Source organism: Podarcis vaucheri, assembly GCF_965113315.1.
Source record: "Podarcis vaucheri genome assembly, chromosome: 6".
Classification (NCBI taxonomy): domain Eukaryota; kingdom Metazoa; phylum Chordata; class Lepidosauria; order Squamata; family Lacertidae; genus Podarcis; species Podarcis vaucheri.
In genome coordinates this window covers 31,650,835-31,669,346 of record NC_138764.1, presented here as the reverse complement: position 1 = coordinate 31,669,346, position 18,512 = coordinate 31,650,835, and the positions used below count along the sequence as shown (strand labels likewise).

Below are 18,512 nucleotides of genomic sequence, written 5' to 3'. Positions count from 1 at the left end.
ATGAACTGAAATCCACCTAGCCAGCCCTTCCCAGAAGCTGCGCTGAAGAACTCTTAACTGCAACTCAGGATCCGGGCCATTACTTTCTTAATTGTACCGTAGTTACTTCTGCTTATTTTTCCTTGTTAAAAACTGATTTAAAAGAACTGCTTAATAGCTTTGCCATTTAAAAACCATCATTTTTATTTTCTTCCTAATTTATTAATAAGCCTTCTTCCCCTCTAGAATTGCTTCCCCCCCCCCCAGGGCTTACTAATACTCTGCGTTAACAAGGCTTTAGTTAGATGCACCTCTGCTTTTGTGACGTGCACACAAAACACACACAAAAGCAAGAGGCTGGAGAGATAGTGTTACCTCAGATTGCATCTCCTAAGGAGCTCTTTTGCGAGGTCTGCCTTCACCTTTTGACGCTGTTTGTCCAAAAAAAGGAGGAAACGGTTGACAGGAGGGCAGATGTTGGAGGGCCCTCTCCACTGTCACTTCATCCCCTTTCCCACCATGTGTTTGTTGGGATGCTTCCAAGGGAACGGGGGCAATTGGCAAGCCCCCAGCTGGCTCCAGACCACTGGCCAAGGTGCCGGTCTAACTCCAGTCCTTGGTGCAGCATGAATCTGCGACCCAGAGCTTCAGAAGCTTCAGAAGTTGGGCACGCAACTCAGCAGAGTAAACGCACAACAGAAGTGGCAGGGAGAGGCTGTGCAAAGCATATTTACAGCAGTTTATTCAGCGTATATCAGGACAAAGGGGAAAACATGTCTTCTCCCTTTCACTTCCAAGCAAGCGGCATAAGCAAAAGCTATACCCAAACGGAAGTTCCCAGCAAACTGTGCTGGAGTGTAAACTGGCATGTGACACACAACAGTCATGCCTGTACTTAAGGTGGAATGGAATATTCTAACAGTGTTGTGGGGAAAGTCTACAATGGAGAAGACTGTTGCATGTGCCGAGGCTCTTCCCATGATTCAGAACTACAGTGGCACCTCGGGTTAAGTACTTAATTCGTTCCGGAGGTCCGTTCTTAACCTGAAACTGTGCTTAACCTGAAGCACCACTTTAGCTAATGGGGCCTCCTGCTGCTGCCGCACCGCTGGAGCCCGATTTCTGTTCTTATCCTGAAGCAAAGTTCTTAACCTGAAGCACTATTTCTGGGTTAGTGGAGTGTGTAACCTGAAGCGTATGTAACCTGAAGCGTATGTAACCCGAGGTACCACTGTAGAGTGAGCAAGCTCCCATTGGAACTCTCTGCCCCACGTTCCAAACTTAGGAGTGGCTTTTTGAGTGGTGCACGAACCTCGGGGAAATGCAGAATGGGAAGGGGATGATCTCATAGAGGGGCCCAATGGGCTGTGGGGGCCTTCATTAGGGAGAATGAGAATCGGAGACTAGCAACGGGAAGAGGAAAGTACCTCTTGATTCCCTGCCCATGCCCTCCCCACACCAGGCTTGTCTCATCTTCCCACCATCCAAACCAGCTCCTTCCGGGGAGGAGGAGGCATGTGAGAGTGAGACAGTCTCCGCGTACTCACTAAGGAATAGCAAGCTCCAGAAAGAATACCCCTTCCATATTTAGGAGGAAAGAGAGGTACACAGGAGGTTGGTTCAACAGTAGTCAGGGTAGTAAATGAGGGGATTAGCAACGCCTGTATTGTGTAGTAAAGAATAGGGGCCTATCTATTTGTATTGCCTCAAATGCCTTCAGGGGCTGAAGTACCAAAGCTTTCTCTCAATACAAGTCAATGGGAAAACTTCAAAGGATTTCAGCTCAGTTCCAGGAAAGCAGCACACACAGGGCTGCAGTGAGGAGACATCCTTGCACTTATGGTATAATAGATACAACTGGAAATGTGTAATTTTGCCCTGTGTTATGAACACATCAACTATCTTTCTGATATCACATTACATTGTCTGTCTTGCTCTCTTTGAGGAAGGGTGGAATGGTTTAGTCTGGGATATGTTGTGGTGCACATCTCGCTTTCAGGCCAGCATGACTAAACCGCTTCTGGTGCAACGGGATACCATGACGGAAACCAGAGCGCACTGAAATGCTGTTTACCTTCCCACCGCAGTGGTACCTATTTATCTACTTGCACTGGCGTGCTTTTGAACTGCTAGGTTGGCAGGAGCTGGGACAGAACAATGGGAGCTCACTCTGTTGCTGGGATTCGAACCGCCATCCTTCTGATCGACAAGCCCAGGAGGCTGAGTGGTTTAGACCACAGTGCCACCCGCATCTGGGATGTTGAGTTTGGTCCAAGAGTTCCTCCTCTTAAATGCAACACACACACCAGTTTTTGCTCTGACACCTCTGTTTTCAAGGGAAATAGATATTGCGCTTGCTTCCTTGGAAATTTATGGGCATTCAATTGTGTGGGGGCATTGTGGGTATCTGCATGTTCTATGTTTGATAGAGCATTGAATGACTCTTGGCAGTGAGTATGGCAGACATCCAAGAATATGGTCTTCCATATTCCTTGAAGGTATATCTCTGGATTTTCTTTTTCTAAGTGTCGGGTTTTTTTTTGTTTTTTTGCACTCATAATGTCTCCCTGCTCCAGATGTAGAGAAATGTTTTATTTTCCTGTCTTCAGACATTTTCTTGTCTTGACTGAGGTCTCAGGGTGACGTAAAATGGCACTTGGTGTATTCTTTCATATGAAGTTCAAGTGAGGGGCTTTTAAGGTCCAAAAAGACAATGTGTCGACACTGTGGTGACTGGTAAAATATTTGTTACAGTTGTCCATTCAAGTGGCTGAAACAAATACTTGTCGGGTAGCAGCTTATCAGTATTTATTACAGTAAGAAAGAAAAGGTGCCAGAAGCCTCAACAGAGATATATTTCCTGATGGCAGCTGCTCTTCCTCTCTTATTAGAGGTACCCAGTAGATCTTTCTGAATGTGTACCGGATCTTGGGGGGGGATATAGAGATGAGCCCTAATTGTGTAGAGAGTTGTTAGTGCTGAAATATGTGTAATCAACATGAAGAGCTCTTTTGTCAAGCCCTTATGCAAATCATACAAATATCAAAATGGTTTAATTGGGTTGTATCCAACAAAGTCATCCCATTAGTGCAAAGATTTCTGTCTGCATAATGTAACTTCCTCATCTTCTTCTCTCCCCCCATGCCCCTCTAAATCTGCTCTGGAGGGTTTTGGATTACCCCCAACTTCAGGTCTTTATTTGGCTATGAACTCACTAGGTGAGCTCAGGCCACACATCACTTTTCTCTTTGATTCCGTTTCCCCACCTGCAGTACAGAGGATAAGAATATTCACTGACATTGCATGATAGTTATAACTACTGTGTATAATAGATGTGAAACGCTTTGACCACTTGAAAACATTATATAAATGATTTTGATGATGAATACGCCCTTGCTGAATAAAAAGTTACTGTGCACAAAATATAATGATCATGAATTGCCATCTTTGGTTGTCAGCAAAGTTCTATAGGTTCTTCTAATTTAATGGTTGAGAGGATGAAGATATTTTCCTTTCTTATGAATACTTGACATACTCACATACGCTTTCTACTTTTTGTGTATCAGGTCTACCAGAACCAAAGAGAGAAGCTGTATTTCAAGGTCTGGGAATGGATCAAGGATTTTACACATCTAAAGACTTCCTGCCATTGGTGGCTATGGCAAGTAAACCAGGTAGCCGGAACGATTTGTTCTCAAGATATTTATGCAATACATTTATATCCTCACATTTCGATATGCTTAATACAAAAACAAAATATGAAGTATCAGGATCTATAGTTATTCAGAATCTTACTAATAAAAAGTCTTCAATAAAAGGAAGCCTTGCATTCTGTCCTCCACCCTGAACCAGGAAGGGGACATATATGTTGTAATGTTCCATATGGAAGGTACACAGAGCATGGCTTTAATAAAACAATATAAACTGGTATGCAGGGAACAACACAAGTCATTCACACTACTGAGCATAGAGTTTTGCCCCTGCCCATAGGGTGGCATTCAGTGAGCCAGAGATGCCATTTTTGTGCACATTCTTGAGTTTCCTTTAGCAAGCCTCTTTAAAACATTGTGGGACTTTCCTGTTCTGAAGGAAAATGGAGTTGTGTGTGCAGAAGAGGTCTTTAAACACAGGCCATAGTGTTGATTTTCCAGCAGCTTAGAATGAAAAGTCATTCATAGAAGAGCACGCAATTATGATTTAGTGTTATGTGCATGAGCCTTAGGGCTCTGTCACTTTCCCTCCCTTTTTCTCCTTCTGTGCAAAGAGGATTTTTAACTAGCTATAGTTATGTGTTATTCCCAAACTAGGGGACATTACAGTTTCCTGGGGAAAAATAAAAAAGAAACAATAGTTTTCCATGAAAGTGGTGGTGGTGGAATATTTCTGGACACCTTTATATTGGTGGGGGGTGTCTCATTTATTTTTCAGTTGTGTGGATTACCATGATAAATGCAAATCAGCAGTGGGATGCGGTCTTCATTTTGCTAGGAAAAATAGCTTTGTCATTGCTCCAGCAATTGCAGCAATAGGACTGCAATTAGGTCAGTAGCATTCCTCATTATGAAAGAAAAGCCCAATGAAAATGACATGGGGCCATGACAGAGTTGCTCCCAGTGATTTAATTATTTATTTTGAGGTGGCGTCTCCCATTGCTCTCTCCATCACCAGCTGCAATAATAATCCAAGGTAGGAAATGACTCTACTTCCTGAAATAGCCTCGTTCCTGGGCGTGTTCTGCCCAGCGACATTCACAGAGCAACCATGGTGCCACTTAAAGTGATGACAAGGCTTTTTTTTTCGTTAAAGAGAGAAAAAGCTCCCCTCCCTGTCACCTCATAGGATAAGATGATGAACATTTTTGAAATCTGTCTACTGTCTTTGGGAGGTGGAGTCTATGAACCTGTGACATTCGGCAAGGCTGAATTATTCAATCCTGTGTGGAGATTAATACTTATTTGTCAGATGTTGCTGGTTGTTCCTCGCGAGTAACCAGACTCCAAACCTGTCTTTTACAGGTTTTTATTGTGCAAACTATTTACAGTGCAGAACTCCAAAGTTCATGTCCGTCTTAGTCACTTACAGAATGCGGGAGTGGCCCCTTCCGGCTTCTCCCCCAACATAAGAACTTAGACACCCCAAACCTCCACCTCCCGTCCTTGTGTTTCACCCCTCTGCGCAAGCTGGGCGATGGAAGTGAATCATAGAATCATAGAATCATAGAGTTGGAAGAGACCACAAGGGCCATCGAGTCCAACCCCCTGCCAAGCAAGAAACACCATCAGAGCACTCCTGACATATGGTTGTCAAGCCTCTGCTTAAAGACCTCCAAAGAAGGAGACTCCACCACACTCCTTGGCAGCAAATTCCACTGTCGAACAGCTCTTACTGTCAGGAAGTTCTTCCTAATGTTTAGGTGGAATCTTCTTTCTTGTAGTTTGGATCCATTGCTCCGTGTCCACTTCTCTGGAGCAGCAGAAAACAACCTTTCTCCCTCCTCTATGTGACATCCTTTTATATATTTGAACATGGCTATCATATCACCCCTTAACCTCCTGGCGTGCGTCCCCCCCAGCCAACCGAGCTTGGGCTTTCAGCAGCATCTTTGAGCCCTCTGCTCGCTTGGCTGGCCCCTTCCCTCTCTTCTCCACTGGAGGTGTGGCTTTCCCCACCGCTGGATGAGGAACTGCTCCTCAGAAGTTTCTGCGGCTCCCTGTATCCCAACAGCGTCCCTGCCTCCCTCCCCTGTTCTGATGGCAGTCCCCTGACATTATTGAAGCAGTGTACCTCTCCTTGTGGAAGTTGCCAAGAACTACTTACATTTGGTGGTAGTGCCACATGAGAACCATAATACAACTAAGTTGCCTATTCCATAAGTAGACCTGACAACTTACCATACCTGTGACAGCTTTGGCCAGGAATGTGTGGTGCTTTGGGCCTAAACCTTTTACTTCAGCATTCCAATCTCTGCATCGAAGGTATTTCACAATTATTTACAATTGGCACTTGGCTCACCTCTGTGTCAAAACCCTTTGTCTTAAGTACAGTATTGTGGGAAGAATTTGGGTTTGTGTAAAGACATGAGTTGAATGGAATCTAGGCATTAGCCAAAGAGGACGGAACATCTCACTGACATTTCCAGCAGCTTACAAATGTGTCCCTTTTTCAGACATTATATTGAAAAGCGAACATGGTCACCCATTTTAGCTAATGTTGATTTCAATACCTGTTTCATCAATATTTTATTGATTGATTGATTGATTTTACTGTTGTAAACCACTTAGAGGTTTTGGTGGGTTTTTGTTTGACATTCAAACAGTATATAAATTTTGTTAAATAAATAAAATAATTGTGGGTAGGGGCAGTGGATCCATTAAGCACCTTTATTTGCCCTCAGTGACATCAGCACATTTCTAAATCTTGTTAGCTATGTATATTTCTAATGTGATCCTTGATTTGCTAGGCTTTTCAAGTGACTATGGCCAGGAAGAAAACACAATAGAAGAACAGCATATCGGGGAAACAAACAGAAAAAAACAATCAGAAGGAATATCCTCAGTATGGGGATGGGTTCAGGAAATAGTTCAATGGACTCTTTTGTCCCAAACTACTGTAGTGCTTTAGCTGCCTGAAATAAAACTGGTGAAAATGTGACCAGTCCTGATAAAATTCAATTCTGTCTCCATATGGAAAAAATAAATGGTTATGTACTATGCTATGCTGAAGGTTTCCATGTGCGTGTGGTGGGGTTTTTTTAAGTTTCCAAAGGCCTGTGTTTAACTTTTTTTTTGTTCTTGGAAGAAATTGATACTTGTGGTTCTCCACCCTTGCTGTGAAAATTCACAACTACCGCAGCACAAACGTAAGAATTATAGACCACTGGTGATATGCTTTAAAAAACATAGTCTTTTGAATGAAACTATCACAGGCCCCTTCAGATTACAGGTTTATTCTATTTATGGTATCATTTTAAAAATTACAGTAATTTGTTTAATCAGTGGTTAGCTGCATTCTGCCTGCTTTTAAAGTGTAACACATTGTATGGATTTTGTGTCTTTTAAGGGTTGTTGTTTTTAAGCCTTTCTCAGTATCCTGTACCTTACCAGACAGTGACTTATTGACACTGTACAGACTTTCATATTTCTCCTCATAATTCTTTTAAGAAACAAAAGAAGTAGGAAACAAATATGGCAGGCATGGCCAAAGCCATGATGGGGCTTGTAATCCAGAAACAGCTGGAGGGCCAAAGATTCCCCACACCTGATGTATGCACATACATAAATATGGTGGTGACAACAGGCTCTAGGTAGATTGAACCAGAGCCAGGAGCCCTGGATATCAAGCACAAATATTCTTCCCACGTTCAGGACGCCATCTTGTTTCAGTGGACATGATTCGCAAAGTAAGAGTGGTTGGAGCTGTTTTCCTTTTTATAACCTCAGTTTCTACCACTTGTAGTCTACCTCCACAACTGTGGAGCCTTCCTTGGACAAGGGCTTGAGTAAGTGGGACTCTAGTCACATTAGATCGTGTGACAGACAGAATTTCTGGTAACAAGATTTCCCTCTCTCTTTCTCAAGGAATAGTGATGCCGATAAGAATGAGTCAAAGGTTTAATTTTTTGAATACCAGGATCTTAAATCAGTTTCACTCAATCTGACAAGGCCTTACAGTCTCCCCTTTATTTTTATTTTTAAAGAAGAAATGCATTGTACTTTATTTCCTGCCAAGACAGGAAGGCAGTGCTGCTAAAGGGTACTGACTATGAAATTACATGTATGAGCATATCTTAAAAATGGGAATAAAACTGTCTTTCAATGAAGCAGAATAATTTGATACTGACTCTCCATGCTCGGAAACTGCAAGATGCAATTTTACATTGCTTCGAGTATAAGTGCCGTTTGAGCTGTCATGCAGAAATAGCTTTCTGGTGTTTTTTCCCTCTCTTCCCCTCCTTGAAAATGGGGTTTTCCTTTCATCATTCAGGAATGTGCGCCTGTCGCTCTCCATTGCCATCAATACAGGGAGCAGTGATTGTTCTTGGAGCGGGCGACACTGCTTTTGACTGTGCAACGTCAGCTTTGCGCTGTGGAGCTCGTCGCGTATTTGTGGTGTTCAGGAAAGGATTTACCAATATACGGGCTGTCCCTGAGGAGGTAAGTTTTCCCAAAATTGAAACACCGGAAGTACTAATAGGAAATACATTAAGGTATGCAATACTGGTTTGGGGGGTGGGGGTTATTGCTGCATTCCCCTAACATTAAAACATGGGCAATTGGGGCTGGCCGGCTTGGGGGTTGATCAGAGAATTGGGGGTGAGGGGAGCAGCCATTTCCCAATGGGGCATTTGTTACACTCAAAATTTGACTCCCCCTCCCCAACAATTTACTTTCCTTCATCCAAGGGGATAAGGTACTGAGGTCTATACCCCTCCCCTCCATGCCCATGGCAGGACAGAAAAAAATAGCATTGGAAATGAGAAATTTTGAGCAACATGGTGGCTAGCAAGCAAAGGACGAGATGGTTCTTCCCCTACTCCCTGCCTATCATTTGCTCCCTATTGCTTTTGTTTGGAAACAAATACATAAAAAGAAAGTCAGAGTGAAAGGTACAAATAGTCACAAATAGTGTGTGATTTCATCTTCACATGTTGCGCTGTAGCAACAGAGGACTTATCCACACTTCCTTTTGTCCCGCTACTTTCCCCTGGGAAAAGCCACTCTTTAGTGCTCAGTCGAAGCAATTCAGGTTTTCTCCAGATTCACATTTGCTTTGATTTAGAGCTAAAGAGCTAGTTTTCCCTGGGAAAGGAGCAGAGCAATGGGAAAATCATTCAGACCCATGTCTAGAAATCTCAGGTCAAGCAGAAAACCGCTCGGAACCATGCTTTCTAGGCACGGGGCAAGCGGAAGTGTAGACAAGCCCAGAGACAGCTTCTCCCATGTGGGGCTATCCCTTTAAGAAGTTTGTTATGTGCTGTTATGTTTGGGAGGGAAGACCCCTCTGGGAGGTTAATGGAGGAGGCTAGAACCTCAGCCAGAGACAGCGTGCAGGTGGGTGTTTGGGTGTGAGGCAGCCAGCATAGAATAGGACCGCAATAAAATAAATACTAAGTCTACCCGCTGATTGTAAAAATAAACATTACATTGATATCTGCCTTTACTGGTGCATATGGGAGAACATCACATACTACTCATGAAAATGAGTTCCAGATGCATGAATTTGGGTGTCATTCAGTGAGTCTCCTTTAACCAGGAAAAGGCAGTGCATGGAGGGTCAGCTCCAGGTTTTTGCAGGATAAGACATCCTCCATGGGACCTCTATCAGTGCATCTACCTCCATATCACTAATTGCTTGCTGCTCTTACTATTCTACCTGCTTGCTTGCTTGGCAGAGAGTCATGACATTTCCTCCTCCTTCTCACCACCACTGTTATCTGGCCCAGGGTGAGAGGTGGGTGAACATGCTGAAGAGGAGAAGGAGGTCCATCAGGCTTTCATCAGACATGCCAATCTTTGGCGCCAGCCCTGAGAGTGTGTCAATTAATGTGTATCTTGTGCCTCCTTTTGACCATAGTGCTGTTGACCTGGTGGACTCTTCATGGCCTCTTGGAGTCCTGGCACATGCCCAGCCTCATGCCCTTTAGAGTTGGCCCTGAAATACAAAAACAAGTGTGTGCAAGACGTGTTCTTTATTCACAGCATGTTTCTGTCAACTGTGAGGAGAGTTTTCTATCGTAAGAAAACCTTCATGTAACTTAAAATTATACAAGTGTGGGAATATTTCCCCTCAGGAAGACATTGAGATATAATAAACCTGTCTCACACCTGATGGTTTTTGCCGTCTTATAACACTGTGCCAGCCACTTGAAATAAAATATTGCTATGAGGTGTTTACTGTGGTCTTCTTAGGAACTATATGATGTTCCTAAGTGTATACTGACTCAGACCATCTAGCCTAGTCTTGAGAGCCAATGTGGTGTAGTGGTTAAGAACGGTTGACTTGTAATCTGGTGAACCAGGTTTGCGTCTCCGCTCCTCCACATGCAGCTGCTGGGTGACCTTGGGCTAGTCACACTTCTCTGAAGTCTCTCAGCCCCACTCACCTCACAGAGTGTTTGTTGTGGGAGAGGAAGGGAAAGGAGAATGTTAGCCGCTTTGAGACTCCTTCGGGTAGTGATAAAGCGGGATATCAAATCCAAACTCCTCTTCTTCTTCTTTCTCTAACTGGCACCTCTTCATGGACCCAACCCACCTACTGGATATCCTTTAACCAGAGATGCCAACAGTTGAATGTCAGACTTTAAAAACAAGCCACATGGGCTCTACGCAAGCCTGTGCAGAGCTTGTCTGAGGCGTGGGGCAGGAATTCCCAGTCAGCTAAGAGGCATGGGGCATTCTTGGCATGACAACGCAAGTCCAACAAGCCCCTGAGGGGGCTTCCTGGCCAGCTTAGCCTTCCAAAGCCTGGGGCAAGTGTATCAGGCTGCCCCTTGCACTCTGCACAGGCTTGGCTCAATGTATAGGTTGCTCTGTGCCTCAGGCTTTCTATGCAAAAGGTCCCAGGTTCAGTTCTCAGCATTTCCAAGTAAGAGCTGGGAGATAGCACTGGAAAGCTGCTGCCAGGCAGTGCAGGCAGTACTGGGCTATATAGACCAGTTATCTGAATCAGTATAAGGCATCTTCCTATGATCTCTATTGCATACCCTCCGTTTCTCCAATGAAATAGGGATGTCCTGTTCCATTACAACCAAAACCACAACAATTTTATTATTTATACCCCACCCATCTGGGCTGCTTCTGACATATATAAAAACATGATGAAACATTAAACAACTTCCCTATACAGAGCTGCCTTCAGATGTCTTCAAAAAGCTGTAGAATTAGTTATCTCATTGGCTCGGGGGTCGCATAGCTCCATACCCTCCAACATTTCTCTGAGGAAACTAGGGTCGTCCTAAGGAAAAGCAGGACATTCTTGGGATCAAACCAGAAGCCACAACGGCTTCTGTAAATCTGGGACTCTCTCTGGAAAATAGGGACAGTTGGAGCGTCTGCTACTGTTATTTTTTAAAAATATACGATGGCATTTGAAAGTTCCCATTTATAGACATGCAGTTTAGCACTTGGTAATATGTTTGTAATTCCAATTGAGGCTGGGGGAAAATTACACACACACACACACACACACACACACAGAGAGAGAGAGAGAGAGAGAGAGAGAGAGAGAGAATGAATTCTGGGTAGTTACTTCAGTTTTCCAAATATATAAATTATAACTATCCAGTTGCACTGTACAGATTACCCTACTCCATTCTAGGTTGCATTCAAATGGTCACTTACCACAAGGTGGGAATGTTGTTATTTCTAAAAAAAAATACTTTGCAGAGGAAATCCATGTATCTGAGGTGATGAGAGCCTCCCAGCAATGAATTCAGCCAGGTTGGCAAGTCCCCAAAGCAATGTCTGCTTGAGTTTCGTTGGCCCATCACTCCAGTTCACATGTGGCTGTTTTCATGAGCCAGTTCACCTTTGCGACATGACTCTAAATATTGACCTTCTGATAGAGGAAATGTACATGTAGAGCCACTCCAAACTGTGTGCGATATTTACAGGCCTTGTCCAACTGGCCACCATAAAAATGAACAACTTTTAGATGTCTATGAAGAGCAGGCCAGGAATTTTATTTACATGTGGGAGAGATCCTCAGAAAGAAAGTCTGTGTGTTGAATTCATGTGCTTTTTTTTTTAAAAAAAAAAGGTTACCAATTTTTTGAGGCACAACTTAATTTGGAACTCAGATCAGAGTTTCAGTAGCCGGCATGCATACGCCACACACATATTAAGCTTCTGATTGGCATCTTAATCATTTATTTTATTATGAAAGCTTTTTATTTCAGCTTTAATTATCGCAATGTGTTGGGCTTGCTTTGTTGTAATTTATGTGCCACATACCACGTATTATTGCATAATTCACACTAATGAGACATCAGATATGCCCCAGTTACAAAATATATGCGGAAATAGCCCCCTGTCTTCAGGGACAGATGTAGACCTAACGGTTGCGCAAGGTGACTAGTGGGGAATCATCTAGAACAGAGAGTAATTTTCCATGCTACATAATTTATGTTCTGGAGTTTTTTTGTCAGAGAGTAATAATTTAGAGAGATTATTTTTGAACAAATGTAATAAATACACTGATTTATTCTTAGCACAACTCTGATGGTAGTTCCCTAGTTCTTATGTATGAACTGTTGTTGTTTTTTGCTGAGGTGTAAATATTGTTTGCAGATTTTTTTTCTCCCTAAAACAGAGGTAGCAAACCAGTGGCCTTCTATATATTGTTGAACCACAGCCACCATAACTTTTGACCATGGACTATGCCATACCTTCCAACGTTTCTCCCATGATAATAGAAATGCCCTATTCAATATTAACAACAACAACACCCCACCCATTTGACTGGGTTGCCCCTCCACTCTGGGTGGCTTCCAACATGTATAAAAACACAATAAAACATTAAACATTTTACAAAGAACTTTCCTATACAGGGCTACCATCAGATGTCTTCTAAAGGTAATTATCTCCTTGGTTCAGTGGTTGCATAACTCCATACCCTCCAACATTTCTTTGATGAGAATAGGGACATCCTAAGGAAAATGGGACATTCCAGGATCAAATCAGAAACCAGGACAGCTTTTCTAAATCCTGCCACATTTTTATTTAACCATAAAAGTTAGTAATCTTATCAACTTTAGTGAACACAAATAGAACACAATGAACCCTAAAGGTTTGGCTCTGAGAAAAAGAGTTAAGCTCTTCTTTAAATTTCATATCCACTTTGCATAATCCTTTCAAGAGATGCCCAGTTTTTGGAATAATTTCAACTCCTGCCTTAATGTGAAAACATCTTTGACCAAATTAGCAAGTCAAGCATCTGGTAGCATGACTAGAAGTTATATTCTTAAATTCACAAAGAATAGATTCACTTAAAATGGTGGGTGTTATTGAAGCAAGAAGTAAATCATGGGTAGGCAAACAAAAGTCTGGGGGCCGAATCTGGCCCAATCGCCTTCTAAATCCGGTCTGCGGACAGTCCGGGAATCAGAGTAGAATGTGTCCTTTTATTTGAAATGCATCTCTGGGTTATTTGTGGGGCCTGCCTGGTGTTTTTACATGAGTAGGATGTGTGCTTTTATTTAAAATGCATCTCTGGGTTATTTGTTGGGCATAGAAATTCATTCATTCCTCCCCCTAAAAAATATAGTCCGGCCCCCCCACAAGGTCTGAGGGACAGTGGACCGGCCCCCTGCTGAAATAGTTTGCTGACCCCTGAAGTAAATAATGGAGGTCATTTGGGTGACATTTCAGGAGGTTTGCAGAAGCATTCCAGGAGTCTAAATTTTGGTGGGCAAAGCAGGGCAGTGAAACTGGCATACCTCTTTCGCCTTTTAGTTCTGTCTCCTGTTTTGTAACAATGGCAGCACTCATTCCAGTCTCAGAATAGCACTACATTTTGAAATAGTATCATGGTAATAGAAGGGGGCAGGGCTTTTTTCCAGGGGGAACTCACAGGAACTTAGTTCCAGCACCTCTCAGGTGGCTTCTGGCACCTCTCAGGTAAGCATCATTGCCATTCTAAGAGAATGAGGGAGGTGTTCATGGTGAGTTCCGGCACCTTCCCCCCCCTAGAAAAATAGCACTGGAAGGGAGTGGGGAAGATATTCAGCAGTCTCTGGGTGGTTTGCTGCCACAATCACAGCGAAATATGATGGCACAGTGGGAGAGGAGAGTAGGGAGTCTCCTTGCACAAGCAGATGTTGTTCCACTTGTGCAAGGAGTTACTTAGCACTCCTTTGAATTCAAGCCCTGGTCTCTATGGCAGGGCTCATCCTCAAGGGTCCTGTCATTGTTACAAATGTCTGTAGCCTCTGCTTCACTTTTTCAGGAAAAGCTATTACGAGGTCATAGTTACATACTGGTGGCATTGTGTTGTCAATGTACAATGCACATCTGCTCTGTTTGATAGGCACGTTGGGATCAGGTTTGTTGTGTGGGATCTCACTCCAAGAGGGTCCATTCTCTAGCTGGAATTTGGGAGGGGTGCTTATCCTGTCATGGTTGCTACCCAGACTGTAGCTGCTGTACTGTTGCCCTTTTGCTGTGGCCTCACAGTCAGTACCTCCCATTTTTGTAGATTAACAGAGAGAATGAGGCATGATGATGATGATTGATTGATTTCTTACATTTGTATACCGCCCTATACCTGTAGGTCTCTGGGTGGGTCACAACACCTAGGCAATATACGAAGCACAAAATACATAATAAAGTACATAATAAAAATAATCCAAACAACTAACAGTATTAATGCATACTGTCAATACTGTCCATCTCCTCTTTGTCTAAGTTCTGAAGTCCTGTGTGTGTGTGTGTGCAATAGACTGCTATCTGCCAGTGATTCCATCTGCCATATTTCTTGCAGATATGTGGAGGCAGTGTGTATATCTGCGGAGGCACCCGTTTCTGGTTTACTAAAACAAGTGCTGGGAACCTTGGGCCCTCCAGATGCTGCTGAACTACAACTCTCATCATCTGTGGCTGTTGGCCTGGCTTGCTGGGGCTGATGGGAGTTGTAGTTCAGCAACACCCAGAAAGCCTCAGCCTCCCCACACCTGTACTAAACCTTCCCCTGTTGACTTCCTTCTTGCACTTTAATGAGGAGTGGTGCACATGGCATAGTAGAATTTGGGGAGAAAGGAGCTTGGGGGAAAACAGAGGTTTGCTGCTCTCACTAAATTGGGCTTTGCTGCTGTGAATTCATTCTTCAGCTGAAATCATTGACATTTAAGAAAAGACACCTGACCAATGGGATTAGAAAGAATTGTGACTATTGGTCATGGAAGATGTTGCTTTGTGTAGATTCAGTATGTGTCAAATGAATGGAAACAAAAATAATCATAAATGATAATTTAAATGCAAAAAGAGACTGGATGAATCCCAGACTTGAGGAATATTTTACGACGACAGCCTTGCCTTACACATTTTAATTCATTTAAAACATTTGTGGATTTGATAATTGGGCACCACAGCAAGTAGCTGACAACGGAATGTGTGTAGGTCTAACTGCTATTCCCAGAACAGATTGTGTGGTCTCCTCTCATATTGGAATGATAATGAAGCCTACTGTAAGAGCCTTTCACAAAGATGAAGCCGATTCCATTTCTGACTTCAAATCCAAGAGGTCTCCTAACAGATGCTGCTAATTAAAAGTAATGCAATTCCAGAAGTAGTGGGTGGTAGAAAAGATGTTTAAAAAGACAGTTTGATCTTCTGATTGCGGGGAGAGAGGTTGATGCGTATTGAGAATATTACCATTGTCCTGTTCGGATGCATATCTCACCCTCCTAACACTGGAATCTACAGAACGAGCCACAATAAAAGATTGCAGCCCAGTGTGTAGAAGATGTAGACTGCGATCCAAGGGGGCCAAAAAGGGGGAGAGCTGGAGGTAGATGACTCACTCTATTCCAATGTCCCACCAGCTCAGCAGAGCAGAAAGTGAAGATGGAGTGGTTTTATTGCGTTCCTGTTTTACTTTGCCAGTTTATGTTTCATTTAAGATTCCCGCCCCCTTGGAAACAATGGAAAGGAAATAGGCTATGCCAACACTGTAGTTTATTCCCTCTTTTGGAAGAGAGAGTTGGGATAGAGAGGGTTTTAAATCCTGTGGACTTACAGACCCTCCCAGAACCCCCCTGGCATACCTCTCCTGTGCCATCTCCAGTATCACAATAACTGGCTGTGGATCTTTCCACAGCCTCGTGGAGAGGCTTGAGGGACCAGATTTCTACCTCTGATGATAGACCTTTCTCTCTATCCTCAAAGAGGGAGATTCAAATACTCAGCACTCCTGGGATGCCTGCAATAGGATTGCAGGGTTAGAAAGTAACACAAGTGTTATCTATTTATATAGAACATTTGTAGACTTTTCTTTTAGGGTCAGACTCTCTCAAGATAGCTTTCAACATACAAATTCACCTTAAAAAAAAAATCAATAGCAACTATGTTATTTTTCCCCTTCCAGGTAGATCTTGCAAAAGAAGAAAAATGTGAATTTCTCCCCTTCCTTTCCCCTCGGAAGGTTGTAGTGAAAGGAGGGAAGATTGTTGCTATGGAATTTGTTCGGACAGAGCAAGATGAAGATGGAAACTGGAATGAGGACCAGGATCAGATTGTCCGCCTGAAAGCCGATGTGGTGATCAGTGCCTTTGGTTCAGTCCTAAGTGACCCTAAAGGTATTTCTCAGTTACAAGGGGCATAATCCAGCCGCAGTTATGCGCGTTTAAATCCCACTGGTTCAAGTATATGCATAATTGTCACACTGAAATCAGTGGGACTTACTTTTGGTTGGGTTTTCTCCCAGGATGTACTAAATTCCCTAGAACAAACACTTTGATGACTGGAATGTGCACATTTCAAATGGCTACAATAGAAGAGAGGGTGAAATTTGATTTGAAATACTGTTTCCTGCCTCAATTTCATTCTTTAAAAAGAGCACATTCATTTTCTTATTTGTTCGTAACTTGCATTCGTGTTCCTCTGCAGAAAACGTAGATCACTAAATCTCTTTTCTGTTCCCTAACAACTCTGCAGGAAACTTAGGTAGGAAGGAACAAGTTAGGGAGGTCAATTTTTAATTGTGTATAGGAAGGGGCCTTATGCTGGGTCACACCATTGTTCCATATAGCTCAGAATGGTCTACATCAAACTTGGGTCTCCAGCTTCCATCTCTAGCTCCCATCATCCCTAGCTAGCAGGACCACTGGTCAGCGATGATGGGAACTGTAGTCCAAAAACAGCTGGATACCCAAGTTTGGGAAACCCTGGTTTACATTGACTGGCAGAAGCTCTAACTGGAGATGTCAGGGGTTGAACCTGTGACCTTCTGCATGCAAAGCAAGAGCCCTACGCCTAAGCCACTACTGCCCTTTTCCATTTTAAAAGTGAATGCCTATGCCCATCTCAGCATGCTGCTTTAGAATGCATGCAAATCTGTTTACATTATAGACTTATTCTGTCATTGCTCATGTGAAGGGCTTGTGGGGAAGCTTTTCTAGTCACATAGGTTCCCTGTGCGATCTAGAACCCTCGAGGCAGGGAAAAGGAACCACACTGTGGAAGATGCACCCAAACGCGAGGGAAGTGAGTTCTTGGAGGATGAGGCTCCATCTTTGTTTTGCACAGCCATTGCCCCTTCGTGAAAGTAACTCTTGCTTGGAATTTTGTTGCAACTGCAGTAAGTCTCTTAGCTATTATAGGACTGCTGTGAGCAACCCAGTGGCCCTTTCAGCGGATACATTGATCTGGCAAGGGAAATGTCTAGATTGGGCTCTTTAACCAAGAGATGGAACAAGAAAACGTGCATTGAAGTAAAGTTATTCATGAAGGCGTGTGAGAGTCACCATGTGAACCTGTTTGGACATATAAAAATGGCAGCTGGCAGGAACACCCAGAGAGGAGAGGTCTGCTATCACCATCACCCATTTTCTCCCCACTTGCACATGAATGGGCATGAATGATTCTATGAATCGGGGGGGATCCATGTGTACCAATTTGTTCCTCTGTGTATTCTCTTTGTATGCATGAACATTGAACTGAATGGGCCTAATTTAATCCAGTTCTTTGTTCATTGGAAAAAGGGAATGTACGCCCTTAGTTCTGGGCTAGATGAGCCTTTGGTGTCATTTAGTTGGGCTCTTCTGATATTTCTTATGCCTTTCTATCACCCCCATCCCACCCTGCGAAAACTTTTTATAGGGAATTTGATTTATCGGTTGCTTATGCCCCGAAGAGAAAAGAAATGAGCAACCGTTGAATCACTAATGAAGTCCTCATTGCTGAAGTTAACTTTAATTGGAGCTTATGAGAACATATTTGAAAAGCTGACCTATTAAATAAGAAGCTGAATATAGATTTGCCAAATGACGCCAGTAGTGTCTATAGTCTCATCCAGCTGTAATATCAATCAGTTTAGTGGTCTTACTCTGCTTATCCTCTTTTATTGTAGTCCTGTGGTGAACTCAGCAACTAATGTTATCCAGCAACCTGATTAAATCCCAATTTTCTCATATATATATATATATATATATATATATATATATATGCAGGTTTTGGTGTCTTCGGGTGTCTTCCCGTGTAAGAGTCGGGGTGTCTGTGCGACGTTTCGACGAGGTCTCACTCGTCATCTTCAGGCTGGTGCTTTCGGCTTCTTGTTACTGGAACAAGAAGCCGAAAGCACCAGCCTGAAGATGACGAGTGAGACCTCGTCGAAACGTCGCACAGACACCCCGACTCTTACACGGGAAGACACCCGAAGACACCAAAACCTGCATTCCTGTACCCGTGAAAATCTACGAAAGCATATATATATATATATATATATACACACATACTTTGGCCACCTCATGAGAAGAGAAGACTCCCTGGAAAAGACCCTGATGTTGGGAAAGATGGAGGGCACAAGGAGAAGGGGACGAC

At 43.1% G+C, this 18,512-nt stretch overlaps 1 protein-coding gene across 4 annotated transcripts in view; it reads left to right on the top strand.

The window, feature by feature from the left end:
- DPYD (dihydropyrimidine dehydrogenase) overlaps window positions 1-18,512 on the top strand; it is a 526,409-nt gene that overhangs the window by 251,648 nt on the left and 256,249 nt on the right. For all 4 annotated transcript variants that reach the window (XM_082227795.1, XM_082227793.1, XM_082227794.1 and 1 more), the window contains 3 exons: window positions 3,546-3,653; window positions 7,963-8,132; window positions 16,060-16,270. In XM_082227795.1, the coding sequence (XP_082083921.1) occupies window positions 3,546-3,653; window positions 7,963-8,132; window positions 16,060-16,270 (489 nt within the window). The remainder of the gene's footprint in view (window positions 1-3,545; window positions 3,654-7,962; window positions 8,133-16,059; window positions 16,271-18,512) is intronic.